At 41.8% G+C, this 13426-nt stretch overlaps 1 protein-coding gene across 10 annotated transcripts in view; it reads left to right on the forward strand.

The window, feature by feature from the left end:
* SIPA1L2 (signal induced proliferation associated 1 like 2) overlaps window positions 1-13426 on the forward strand; it is a 254858-nt gene that overhangs the window by 211369 nt on the left and 30063 nt on the right. For all 10 annotated transcript variants that reach the window (XM_049867910.1, XM_049867906.1, XM_049867905.1 and 7 more), the window contains 2 exons: window positions 878-1266; window positions 8762-8986. In XM_049867910.1, the coding sequence (XP_049723867.1) occupies window positions 878-1266; window positions 8762-8986 (614 nt within the window). The remainder of the gene's footprint in view (window positions 1-877; window positions 1267-8761; window positions 8987-13426) is intronic.

Below are 13426 nucleotides of genomic sequence, written 5' to 3' on the forward strand. Positions count from 1 at the left end.
CTTAAGGACCTGATAGGAGGGAATGAAATAAGAAAAGTTCAAACCGCATTACAGTAGGCCAGGGGCTTGTTTTCAGTATTGCTCAGCCCTTTGTTAATTGCCGCAGGTCCTGTTCATGCCCAGGCTATGAAGAGAGGCCATGTCTGTGTAAGCACAGTGGACAGACGGAACATTTATTCTGTTCTGTTTGCTTTTTGTCTTCTAGGGACCCCAGATCACTGACTCTTTTTCAGACCTATTTACTCTAAAGGGAGTCCTATCTCTTTAACATTTGGGGCATAATTTGACGTGTCTCTCATGGAGATATACCTCCTCCTTATATTGTGCTTTGCAGTAGCAAAGTGTTCTTGCATACATTGTCTCATTTGTTCCACACATTAATCATGTAAGCTCAGTATTACAGGTACCAGGAGAGGGCTAAGTGACTGACCGAAAGTCCTACCACTGTGAGTCAGACCCAGGTCTTCTGACCCAAACTCGGTACTGACACTGTAATCAGTTATAGGAGCATTTTCACAGTAACAGGATGTTCTCCTCCTTTTATTAGGTATTGCTGGGCTTTCCCATTTAGATAACATGTGTTGATTATTAGTAACCTGTGGCAAAATTTTTGTGCTTCGTGCATAAATTAGTTCAACAAAGACTTTAAAAGGGAAAATACCCACTTAGGATAAATTATGGGAGGAATTATGGATCATGGACTTCTGCGTAAAAAGTGAATTCTACCACTGCCTCACACTGAAGAGTGAGTGGCTACTAAGGATTTAGATGAGATCATTTTGGTTCGTAGTTTTGTGAGTCTGGATGAGAAAGATAGTCTTTATAAGCAAGCAAAGTATGGGACCCATTTGAAGCCTTTTGTTTCTTTCTTCTCAAGATTGGAGATAAAAGTTGCTCAAGTCATTCCAGCAGCAATACACTCTCCAGTAACACCTCCAGCAACAGCGATGATAAGCACTTTGGATCTGGAGACCTGATGGACCCGGAACTGCTCGGATTAACCTACATCAAAGGGGCCTCCACGGACAGTGGCATTGACACGACCCCATGCATGCCCACATCCATCCTTGGCCCACTGCACCTGACAGGTAGCAGGTCCATGATCCACAGCCGGGCAGAGCAGTGGGCTGACGCTGCCGACATCTCTGGGCCTGACGACGAGCCAGTGAAGATGTATGCGGTTCACGGTTATGCCTCCGCCATTTCCATCAGCAATACTGCCGAAGGCAGCATGGGCGACCTCAGCGAGGTATCCTCTCATTCCAGGTGAGCGCTCCACTGTATGCAGCCCTGGGCTCTCTCACCCGCCAGGGTGGGGGTGGTAGTATTTTCAAGACCCAGCCGAGTTAATGTCTTAGGTGGGGCCTAAGGTACCACCAGTATGAGCAGGAGCTAGGTTATCACCTAGTTGCTGACTTCATATGATGTGCTTGTTTCTAAAATCTAATTATGAAAATTTGCTTGTTAATAAATTCATGTATTTGTGATTTTACTTTCCTTCCTCTTGCTTTAAATTTGTGTGAAGACTACATAGAGCAGTTGCTCTAGTCAGGCCACTCTTCTCTCTCTCCCAATTCAGTCTGCTGGATAATACTGATGTTATAATCCGTTGCCATTGAGTAGATTCCAAATCATAGTGACCCTAGAGGACAGAATAGAACTGCTCCATAGGGTTTCCAAGGAGCAACTCGTGGATTTGAACTGCCGACCTTTTGGTTAGAAACCAGGCAGTTAACCACTGTACCACCGGGGCCCCACTCAGGTTATAGTGAGCAGTAATTAGGAATAGCGTCGATGTTGTGTATGTGTATAGCTCCTGCAATAAAGCAACACACACAGTCCTTTTCTGTCTGTAAGGCCCTCATTACAAGAAAGGAAGACTTGAGGTCTTCTGTATAACAATAAGAGTGTGTTGAGATTGGATATTTTTAAAATAAAGACTAGCTAAATTTAAAGACATTGTGTTCTAAGTGTACATATTTAATATATAATCAGGAGTGTTTTTAAACTAATATTGGCATATGTCTGTACAGTGGTTTTAAAACTAATAATTTGTGATTCTTGCCTTCAATTTCACATAAAGTCTAGGCAAGAAATACATTTATTCAGGCTTGGCCGTGTCCAGAATTTAACTCCTGTACACCAGCTGTGCTGCCATTTTCCTTCCTGTCACCAAGGCCTTCCCTCGTTCAGCCCTGAGTTACTGACTTTTCCCCGAAACTCTTGAAATACTGGAGGACAGTCAGCTGAACTAATAATGGGGATATTCTCCTAGGTACCTGCTGTCTTAACAAGAGCATTTCTCCCTATGAGGGGCTATAGGCTTCTCTGTGCTCCTCCAAGCTCCCCCTCCCACGTGTGTCTAAGGCCACCGCTCCCCTGACAGCTTCCCCCTTTCTCACATCACCCCTTGCTTCACAGAGTAAGGCAACCAGGGCCCTCCGGGGGGGGGGCCGGGATCAGTCCTACCAAGCCCTTCGGCTGAAGAACGGTGAAGATAGCACGTCTCCAGAAGAAAAGCAGGGTGTTGTTTTACCGAAAGAAAAAGGAATGAATGCTAGACAGGGAAATTATAAATGACCATCACATAATCTGTCTTCTGTCAGGTGGGGCAGAAGAAGCAGAGGATATAGATTATTTTCACAATAGATACTCCTACTACTTTTTACCAGTCCCATTGAATAATCTGACTTAAGTTTAGTAGTAAAGAGCTAAAATAACATTTAAGGATTATCAGTGACTTTGGTTACCTGAGTTAATCCTATTTGTTTCAGGGACAATTGAAAATTGACCATACTATAAAAACCATTGGGGGAGTTCATAACCTTCTGATGTCTTATACAAAGTTTATAAGCTTTTGTAAAACAGCTAATTTCATGATAGATGCCTTGTTAGACAAATGTAATTGGCATCACAAAGAATTTCTACATTACTATTAAGTAATATTTCTGTGGGAATGGCTTTCCGAGCACACTCATTTATAAATAGAGGCAGAGATATTTATAGGCATTTGAAGTAGATTTTCTTGAATACCTTAACTGTTCATTAATTTAATGGGTTAGACTATTAGAAAGTATATAAAAGTGCTAGATTGAATTTCTGATTATGTATTTTTCCCCAGCACTTTAAATTGCATGTGTGCACAGCTATTGTGGAAAATGATACACATTGAGTGAGTGGAGCCCTTTACCACTTGGCTGCCTTTTACTTGTAATTCTTAGTTGGTGATGACTTGAAAATCACAGTTTCCAACTTGCATCGTAGGCTTTTGCTCAGTATGAAATCCAGTCATTGCACTGAATCTTCTTAGTACCTCCCCCAGCCTATACTCGAGGGGAAGTAAGAACTAAACTATTTGCTTGTTTTCTGTGTGTTGAGGTAAAAGTTACTTCACTAATTGAAGTGTAAGGGGCTGGCCTGTTGAGTCACCCTAAGATTCTGTGCACTCTGAAATGGTGGAGTCTGGAAGCGGGAGGCATGGGCATACCGGCACGTAAATCAGCTCCTTACTCTCCTCCCCTCTTCCAGGTCAGATGGCATGGCTGTCAGTTCAGAGCTGGGCCCCATCCCTAAGTGCAGGTTGTGAGCAGGGAGTAGCTCAAGTAGCAGAAAAACAGAGACTGTCTAGTAGGGGCTGCCATCTGTGCCAGCCAGCCCAGCTAAAGTCATACCTAACCTCAGGGCATCTTCTTCAGAGCACTTACCCTGGCTCAGGTTGTTTGTTGGGGCTTTTTGCCTGTGTCCTTCCACAAGAATGCAGGCTGTCTTCTTCTCACTGGATGTCTGTGTTTTGAGGCTGATAGGGACTCTGCCCTTCTTATTCATGTTTGTAACACCAGCACTTAGGATGGTGCCTTGCAAGTGGTTCTAGTTCAGTTCCAGTTGCCATCAAGTCAGTTCCAACTCATGGTGACCCTGTGTGTGTCAGAGTAGAACTGTGCTTTGTAGGGTTTTCAATGGCCGATGATTCCCAAGTAGATCGCCAAGCCCTTCTTCTGAGGTAACTCTGGGTGGTCTCAAACTTTCAGTCTTTCAATTAGCAGCCATGTACATTAACCATTTGCTACCCAGGGACTCCTTGCACGTGGTAGGCACTTGAATATTTGCTGAGTGAAAGAAGGAACAAAAATAAGAGCACTCGAATACTTACTGATAGAGTTAGTAACCAGGGCCTGTGTAGCCTAGAAGGAGCCCTGGTGGTGCAGTGATTAAGCACTCAGCTGCTAACTGAAAGGTTGGTGATTGAAACCCACCAGCCACTCAGAGGGAGAAAGATGTGGCAGTCTCCTTCTGTAAAGATTAAAGCCTTGGAAACCCCATGGGGCAGTTCTATTCTGTTGTATAGGGTTACTGTGAGCCAGAATTTAGTCGAGGGCAATGAGTTTGGTTTTTTTTTTTTTTTTTTGGCGTTTTTGGATACCCTAGGGAAGGACAAGGGATATGCACAGGGATCAGCGATTCCTAATCCACAGTTACAGAAGCCCAGATCTGCATATGTTCTACGCCTGACTTTTCTAATTGTGCTGTTTCACTACCGCCACCCCCCAGCCCCAACTCACACACGTGTGCTGCCTGACCGCCACCTGGGAATAAAGCAAGCATGGAATTGTGTATATGGTACAATTATACTAAACAGAAGCGAGGAGGGCACTTACAGCTCTTTAGGACAAGCTACGCTGGTGTGAGAAAAAAACGGGTGGAGTTCTAGGAATCACCCATTAAGCAGAACAAACTTATATCTAGCCTGCTTTCGCCAGCTGCTCAGTGCTTTTAATTTAGCAAACATGTTTTTTTCTTCCTATGTGAGCAGGGCACTTTGATCAGAGCTCAAAATACAAAGAGTATTCACATTAGCCTAACCAAGATTTTGCAGAGTGAAATAAATCAACTGCAAAAAAAAAGGGAAACTCATGTTCTGGGTCTTCTTGTAAATTGCCCATGTAATTATCAGCTTACTCTTCTGTTAGTACAAATGTTTGAAAGTTGGCAGTATGACTCTAAAATAAGAACTTTATTGTAAAATAAAAAGGATTTATAACAAAAATTTATTACCAACATTCTTGAGTGTTTACCAGCTTCAGAGAAAACATATATAACGAAGTTACTGCTACCAAGCACAGATTTGTGCCAGTATATTGCTCATCAAATACACTCAGTAAATTTATTCTTAGAGTCAACTTTAAAATATATTAATTGGGTAAGAGAGTTTTTAATCAAGTTTTGATTGGAAAAGTATCTTTTACAAAAACAAATGGAAAAATACATAGGGTTAGCAATTTATGTGGTCATTATTGAGCACACCTTCTCAAAAACATTCTCTTATATCAGCGGGAAAAATGTGAATCTGCCGCACAAATGCATCATACTCACTGTACCATGACTTTGAGTACCCCAGACTTGTCATTTTTGGTTAAAAAATTTTTTAAAAAACTTAAAGAGGGTTTATTGAGGGGGTTGCCTTCCTTTGGGCATTTTCAGTACCAGATAAGATTGTTTAGTCATGTGATAACTTTGACTGGAATATTTATCATTTAAATCTGAATATGAGACATCTTGGGGACCATCAAGGGTTTTAAAATATATGCCGCACATGGTAACTAAATGCAATTCAGGACACTTAATTGGATTCTAAATGGGGTAAACAAAAGCTATATGCCTTATTGGGATAATTGGAAAATTAGAATATGGACTGCATATTAAAAAAAAAAAAATTTTTTAGATAATAGTATTTCATTAATGCCTGAGTGTGATAATTATATTGCCATTATGTAGGAAAATGTTCTTATTCTTAGGAAATGCGTGCTGAAATATAGGGGTACAATGTCATAATTCTTGCAACTAATTTTCAAACAGTTCAGAGAGGAGTACGCATAGAGAGAGAGGAGTAATGCAGGTTTAACAAAATAGTAACAATTAGTGAATCTAGACAAAAGGTACGTGGATGTTTCTTCTGTGCTTGTGCATTTTCTGTAGGTCTGAAATTTTTTTAAATTAGGAAGTTTCGGAAAAATATCTAGGCCTTTTTTTTTTCAGAACCCATTATCTAGATACTGGGTTTTATGTTAGGAGTTTATTAACTGTTATGCCCCTCATTAATGGAAAGAGTTATCTCCCTAAAAGGAGCTCTGGTGGCACAGTGGTAAAGCGCTCAGTCGCCAACCGAAAGGTCAGTAGTTCGAACCCACCAGCTGCTCCGTGGGAGAAAGATGTGGCAGTTTGCTTCCATAAAGATTACAGCCTTGGAAACCCTATGGGCAGTTCTACTCTGTCCTTCAGGGTTGCTATGAGTCAGAATGGACTTGATGGCAACGGGTTAGCTAGCTTGCTCTTTCCAGGCCTAGTTTATTCCTTGCTTGTTCCTTAGTTTGCTCTCAACACTGTACTTTATTATTCCACCAAGCTGGTATTTGATCTGTGTTGTGGACATTGTTGGGATCATGGCTGAGAGCCTAGAGTGCTGGAACCCAGAGAGCTCTCACTCAGGGGACATCAGACCTCCTGCCTGCAGCCAAGCTACTTCGTGGAAGTAGATGAGGTGTTTGGTTTTGTTGTTGATTGTTTTTCACTTCTATTTTTTAATTTTTTTAAAATTTCTCCAAGATACAAAGACCCAAAGGTGAGTCAGTGTATTTTGTTTCCTTATTATCCTTTTGAACCCCTGTAAGAAGTCCGTTTTAATATCATTCTTAATTTTAGACTTTTTTTTTTTTACTTCCTCCATTGTGTGGTACTTGCTTTATAGGTAGGCTTTTCAGAAAAGTTATGTGCTAATCAGAAAAAAAAAAAAAAATCAGAAGTTTCCAAATAAAACTATATTTCATTATACAGGAGGAGCTAGCTACCTGAGGAACCCCGTGGTAAACTCTTTTGAATAGCAAGGACTCCTACTTGTGAATAATTCTTTCATGCATCACTTTTAAAAAATTAACTGCATTTACATAATGCTTTACCCTGGACTATTCAGAACAACCCTAAATAATTATCCCCATTTTACCGAGAAAACTGAGGGCCTCACACACGGGCATTGGAGCTGGCATTGGACCCCAGGCAGTCTGGCCAGAATCCTCATGCTGCTCTCGTGTGCCAAGTTTTCTGAAAGTGAAGCTCTAAACTCTGGCATTAGAACCTTTCTAAACTCTGGCATTAGAACCATAATTAAACCTTTTAAAAAGTTTCCTATTTGGAAAGTAATTCATAATCTTTATCTTTACTAGTTTTTCATAAAACATTTTATTGTTGGTCTCCCTGAATTTAAAAAGATCTGTAGGCTTTTAGATTTCTAGGGGTGGGCATGCAGTCCACCTAATTCCTAAGTCAGTCAGTGTAGCTTTTCCACTGCTTGAGCTTATCCACTGGCATTTTCAATGTTTTATTGTTTTTAGGAATTCCAGCTTCTTAAATATTCTGTTGTTGTTGTCTAATCATATGATAATATAGAGATCATGCATTGTAACTCCCCCCAGGTTAAGGCTAGGACATGGCTGGGCCTGGAAGCTCTCTCTGTCCCGTCCTATCACACCCCTTTCCTTCTCCCTACAAGTAAACACTAACCTGATTTTTGTGATAATCATTCCCTTGCTTTTCTTTAGAGTTAATATGTATAACCCGTTGCCATCTAGTTAATTCCGACAACGACCCTATAGGACAGAGTCGAACTGCCCCCATAAAGTTTCCAAGGAGCGCCTGGTATATTTGAACTGCCAGTCTTTTGGTTAGCAGCCGTAGCACCTAACCACTACACCACCAGGGTTTCCTTAGTATGTATACCCACTGCTGTTAAGTCAGTACCAACTCATAGCGACCCTAAAGGACAGAGTAGAACTGCCCCATAGAGTTTCCAAGGGGCCTGGTGGATTCAAACTGCTGACTTTTTGATTAGCAGCCGTAGCTGTTAACCACTACACCACCAGGGTTTCCTTTAGTATGTATGGTGCTTATATATTCATGAACAATGTGTTGTTCGATTTTGCCTGTTTGTGAACTTTATTTTTTAAAAAATGAAATCACGTTCAACATAATTCAGGGCATACACTTAGGAGTGGAACTGCTGGATCGTACAGTATTATGGCAGTGCAGACCTTCATCAGGTGATGCCCAAACTGTTTTCCAAACTGCTTTGCCCACTTTACACTCCCCCTAACAGGAGGAGAATAACCATTACTCCAGGTTCTTGCTAACACTGGGTGTGGGCATATGTTTCCATTTTTGTCAGTCTGGTGGGCAATAATGGTATTTCACCATGTGGTTTAGCTTGACTTTTCCCGCTGACAGAGCCCTGGTGGCATAGTGATTAAGAGCTCAGCTGCTAACCAGTAGATTGGCCGTTTGAGTCCACCAGCAGCTCCTTGGAAACCCTGTGGGGCAGTTCTGCTCTGTCCTTTAGGGTCTCTGTGAGTCGGACGGCAACAGGTTTGCTTCCCTGATGACAACTGAGGTTGAGCATCTCTTCTTACGTTTAGTCACTGCTGGGGCTCCTTCTTTTCTGGAGCGTCAGTTTATGTTGTCCATTTTTCCATTTTTCCGTTAGATCTCCCCTGACTGTAATTTTAACGTCCCTCTTGCCACAAGTATACAGCTTGCACATGTGCTTACTTGGACTGTGTAGAGCGAGGCCTTCTAAGAAGGTGCGTGTGTAAAAAAGAAGGTCACATCCGCTTCACAGAGAAGGAGAGGAGTAAACTACTGTGACTCTGAACCTGGATGTTTGCCAGCCTGGCTGAGATCTGATTGTGTTGCTGCTTTTTTATGTTTTTCTCCTCAGTGGTTCACACCGTTCAGGAAGCCCTTCAACTCACTGTTCCAAAAATAGTGGGTCTCTGGATACATCCAAGGTCTACATTGTGTCTCACAGTAGCAGTCAACAGGCTCCCGGGTCAGTGTCCAAGCCCTACCACAGACAAGGAGCAGTGAGCAAGTATGTCATCGGCTGGAAGAAGTCAGAGGGCAGCCCACCACCTGAGGAGCCCGAGGTGACCGAGTGCCAGGGGTAAGGGTCTGCTTGTTCTCCTCTAGTCAAAGTTATATGTTCGGGAGGATTGGCTCCACAAATGTGTTTTCCCCCAACAGAAATGCATTAACTAAAAAAGAATAATCTAAAAATGTATTTTTAAAAAACTTTAAATGCTGGCATTTATATTTCTCTTTAAAAGTCTCCTCTTTCCTTGATTTTTACATTAAAAAAATTGTCTTTGCTTTTTGTTCTTAGGTTTAAAAAGCTGCCTCCAATAGAAAAGTCGTATGCTGTAAATTATGTGTATTAATGTAATTAAAATGAATGTATTAATGGTGCAAGCGTAGATTCTTTGTAAATAGACAAGTTCAAAGGCAGTTTGAATTCCCATATAGTCAGTTTGTTTCTGAAAATTGCTGTATAAATGACATCATGAAAGGAAAAATATTTTACTTAACTTTCCCATGACTTGGATTTCCCTTTCGCTTGTTAGGTTTTTGGTGGTAGGCAGGAAGGGATGCTTTGTATCTGAAGAAAGAAAAGAGAAAAAAATACTGCTAACCCATTTATAATGCTTGTGAAAACTGTACCGGTGGCTCCATAAAGAGAAAAGTAATCATGTTCTTTAGGCTAGTAAGAGCTATTTAGCTGTTGCTTTGCCTGTTTTTTTCAAGGCTAAATCATCAGATCATTGTGTGGTACTGTGCCTGCATACAGTGGTACCCTCAGATGCGTGTGGGGAGTTGTGTGCACACATATGTGTGTGTGCGCATGTACGCAAGTGCAGTGATGCCTCTTCTAGATTTTCATCTTGGTCAATGAACTATTATTTTTTTCTTTTAAAAAGTGACTCCATGTCTTAAGTGTGGTTCAAAGGATATTACCATCTAAATTAAAAGTCATTTTTGTGCTGAGATTGAACATGGGATCTTTTAGTTAAAAAAAGCATATCAGTAATTATAAATGACTTATTTGGGAAGCACTTTTATATTGATAACTAGACCTTTTTGTTGTGAATACAAATGTTATAAAGATATGTTGGTACTTTTACCTACTAAGAGTCTTCTGAAAGTCACTACAAGCCTTTTAGATTCTATAACATAGTTTTATTAGCATGTTGTATATAGGTGTAAGCACTGGGTAAGGAGAAGGGCCCTCTTTGAAAGTCAGCAAAGTGTGGAAGGAGCCCTTTTGGACATTTTTCACTTGAGGACCCAGAACTTAGGCATTTTGTCATGCAGGTTTTATGACACTGACTTTAAAAGAGCGGCAAAGTCAGGACTATTGTGAGAAATGGGCTTGTGTCTCCGGGTCGACATATGTACGCGTGCCGGGGTGAATCACAAAAGGGAGTGTGAACCTCAGCTATCCCTTGAGGTCATCTTTTAACAAAATAACCAATTGACATACAAAAAGGATATTACCCATGAGTACAGTGCTCCATTAAAAAACCATCTACATGAGACCAAAAGGCCAACAATGACTCAGAAGCAAAGATGAGAACGTAAGCGGACAGGGAAGCTAAAGCACTGGACACAGAACAACCGAGTGCAGTTAAAGAGAATGTTGACATGCGGTGAAAACTGTAATGTCACTAAACAGTTTGTGTAGAAATTTTTCAAATGGGAACCTATAATCTCACATTTTAAAATACCATTTACAAGAGCTAGTTATTTATTTATTCGACAACCCTTGAATGTTCATATTTACCACATGTGAAAAGTTATACTAGGTATTAGCAATCCAAAACCAATTAAGTTCCAGTCCCTGTTTTCAGGACTACCCAGTCTGAGGTGAGGAAAAAACCACACAGAGGTGACTAATTGCAGTATACTGTAAGCGGGCATGTTATTCCCTATATTAAATTGGCATTGATTATAAAAGGATAATGCCAGTTTTTAGTTGCACTTTTCCCAGTTCATGTTGAAATGTTCTAAGGAACTCTTTTGTATCCTCTTAAAACCTACACCTTCTTCAGTATTCTGTGTTTAAGTGGTTTTACTGTCTAATTGGTCAGAAATTTGTGATCCACCCAACACTCTGACCTTACGTTTCACATTGTTGTTCCCAAGTCTTATTGGTGCTACCTCCTTAAACCCAATCACCACCTCTCCATCTCTCTGGCTATAGCTCTGCCATCGTATGTCCTGTCTCTGCCCCGGGCTGTTGCTCGGTACCCTAAGTGGTCCCCCGCCTCCATCCTGGCCCCTCCTTCTGCTTTCCGCATTGTACCCAGAATGCTTTTCTTTCTTCTAATACCCAAAGCATGTTTGCTTCTCTATTTGTAACGCTTCTAAGCTCTAGTATCCTCAGGGTTACAGCTAAATCTCTTAGCATGGCGTGCATCGTCCGTCACGATTTGTCCCATCCATACTTCCAAGCCTCATCTCTGGCCACCTTGACCCCTACGCTTCTTTATAGCTCTGTTTTTATTGCCCTAAAAGAGCTATTCTGTCTTAGGCATCTGTCTCCCTTTATGTTGTTCCCTCTGCCTAAACGCCCTTCCTAAGTTCCTGACTGTGGCCATACCATCCTGAGGTGAGGTCTTCCTGCATCCTCTGCACGCACACGGCACTGTAACCACCTGTGATTTCCCACTGTCCTGTCCTGTACGCATGACTAGAGACAGCCCAGGAAGACTGTGTCCTGTTCACCTCTGAATGTGCAGTGACTGGTGCAGAGTAGGCCCTCAGAGCACATTTATGATATGTTATTTGGCAGTTGTTAAAAAATTATAATTTAGCAGAGAAGGCTAGTGGTTTTTAGTCAAACACGTAGAGAAGCAAGACCAACGTATTTTAATAGTAATAATAGTATAATCTTCTTATCTAATCAGTTAACAGTGGGACCTTGTCTTAGTCTGTTTTCTGTAGAGAGCAAAACCAGTGAAGTGTGTATAAATATGTATAGAGAGAAATTTACTTCAAGGAAATGGCTCATGCAGTTGTGGGGGCTGGCAACAGGCTGAAGACCTCTGCTATCTCACGTGGTTTCAAGGCTAATGAACCCAAAATCTGTAGGTCAGGTGGCAGGCTGGAGGCCTCTGCTGGCTCATGGGATTGTGGAGGCTGGCAAATCCAACACCTGCAGGTCAGGTGGCAGACCAGAGACTTCTGCAGGCTTATGTCCCAGGAAGCAGAGGTCAGGTGACAAGAAGAGTGCAGGCTCGAGAAAGAGACAGGGAGCTTTACCAAAACATCGATCTGTATACTGCAGGCAGGCCACATCCTCAGGGACACTCCCCTTCAGCTGATTGGCCATCATATCAGATCACAAAATGAAAGGTGATTATGTAGTGCCTGCCAAACCACTGAGAATCCTAGCCTCCCCAAGTTGACACATAACATTAACCATCGTGAACCTGTTGGTTTCCCAAAGATAGGACCTGGGCTTTGGGGCACTTCTTGGATGCACTCTTCATAAACTTTCCATTGCAGCATTCCTTATATTCTTTCATGCAGAGACCTTCCACGACTTTGGCCTCCTGATAGCTACCGTTCTAATGTCATGCTATCCCACAAGCAAGCCAAGTCTTTAGTAAGTTTTTAAAGTTTTTAAAAGCTTCTTTTTACAGAAGCTGCTTGTTCATGTTGTCAGCATTGGCTGTACTTCCAGAACTAAGCAATGTAAGAAAGGCTGTCCCCCCTCAGGAACAAAGCAGAAGTCACAGAGACTTCCAGATCAAGGATTCTTAATTGTGAGCATATCTGTGTTAGTGTCGTCTAACCATTTCCCAGTGAGGTGTCGCACTGTGGCCGGGTAGCCTGGCTTTGGAAATAAAGCCACCTCCATGGCACATGAGAACATGTGGGTCATCTTCTGTGGCTTGCTGCTGGGGACACACATTCCTGGAGTGTTCCGCTTCAGTGCCTTGTGCCTCCACGGGCAGTACAGCCCCTGATTATTCACTGTGTCTCTAGGAAGGCTGGTTACTCAGATTGCATTTTCAGAATAAACCTTTTTAAAATGACTCCCCGGTTTCTTCCCTGGAAAAGAGCTGAGAACAGTAATTCAGCTTGACAGTCTTTGGTTGTCCATAAATACATTTTTATACACTGATAATTAAGGGAGACAGCTGCTTTATTTATCCAAACAGCTTTGTGAAATTGCTGATAATAAAACATGCTTGGCATACACTTGGATTGATTACTCTTAAACTCCAGGCCTCTCCCTCAGGTGACTCTCTGTTGCTAGGGTGAGGTATGGGTCTGGTTGTCCAGCCTCAAGAGAAGGACGCTCTCATCTCTCTGAGAAGCCCCAGGGTTGCTTCAAAAGATGTATGATAATCTCTGATGAATTATTGAAACAGTGTTTTCTGACACAGATTAGGAAAGGGAAAGCGCAGCCTTATTTTAAGAGTTGGCTGTATTTTCTTTGTGTCCTGGGCTTTGGGGATCTGATTTGTTCCTGAATTATTCAGAAATCTAACTTGCGGTTGAACTCATTTCACAAATACAAAAAGGCATGGGGATTTGG

Source organism: Elephas maximus, chromosome 24, assembly GCF_024166365.1.
Source record: "Elephas maximus indicus isolate mEleMax1 chromosome 24, mEleMax1 primary haplotype, whole genome shotgun sequence".
NCBI classification, from domain to species: domain Eukaryota; kingdom Metazoa; phylum Chordata; class Mammalia; order Proboscidea; family Elephantidae; genus Elephas; species Elephas maximus.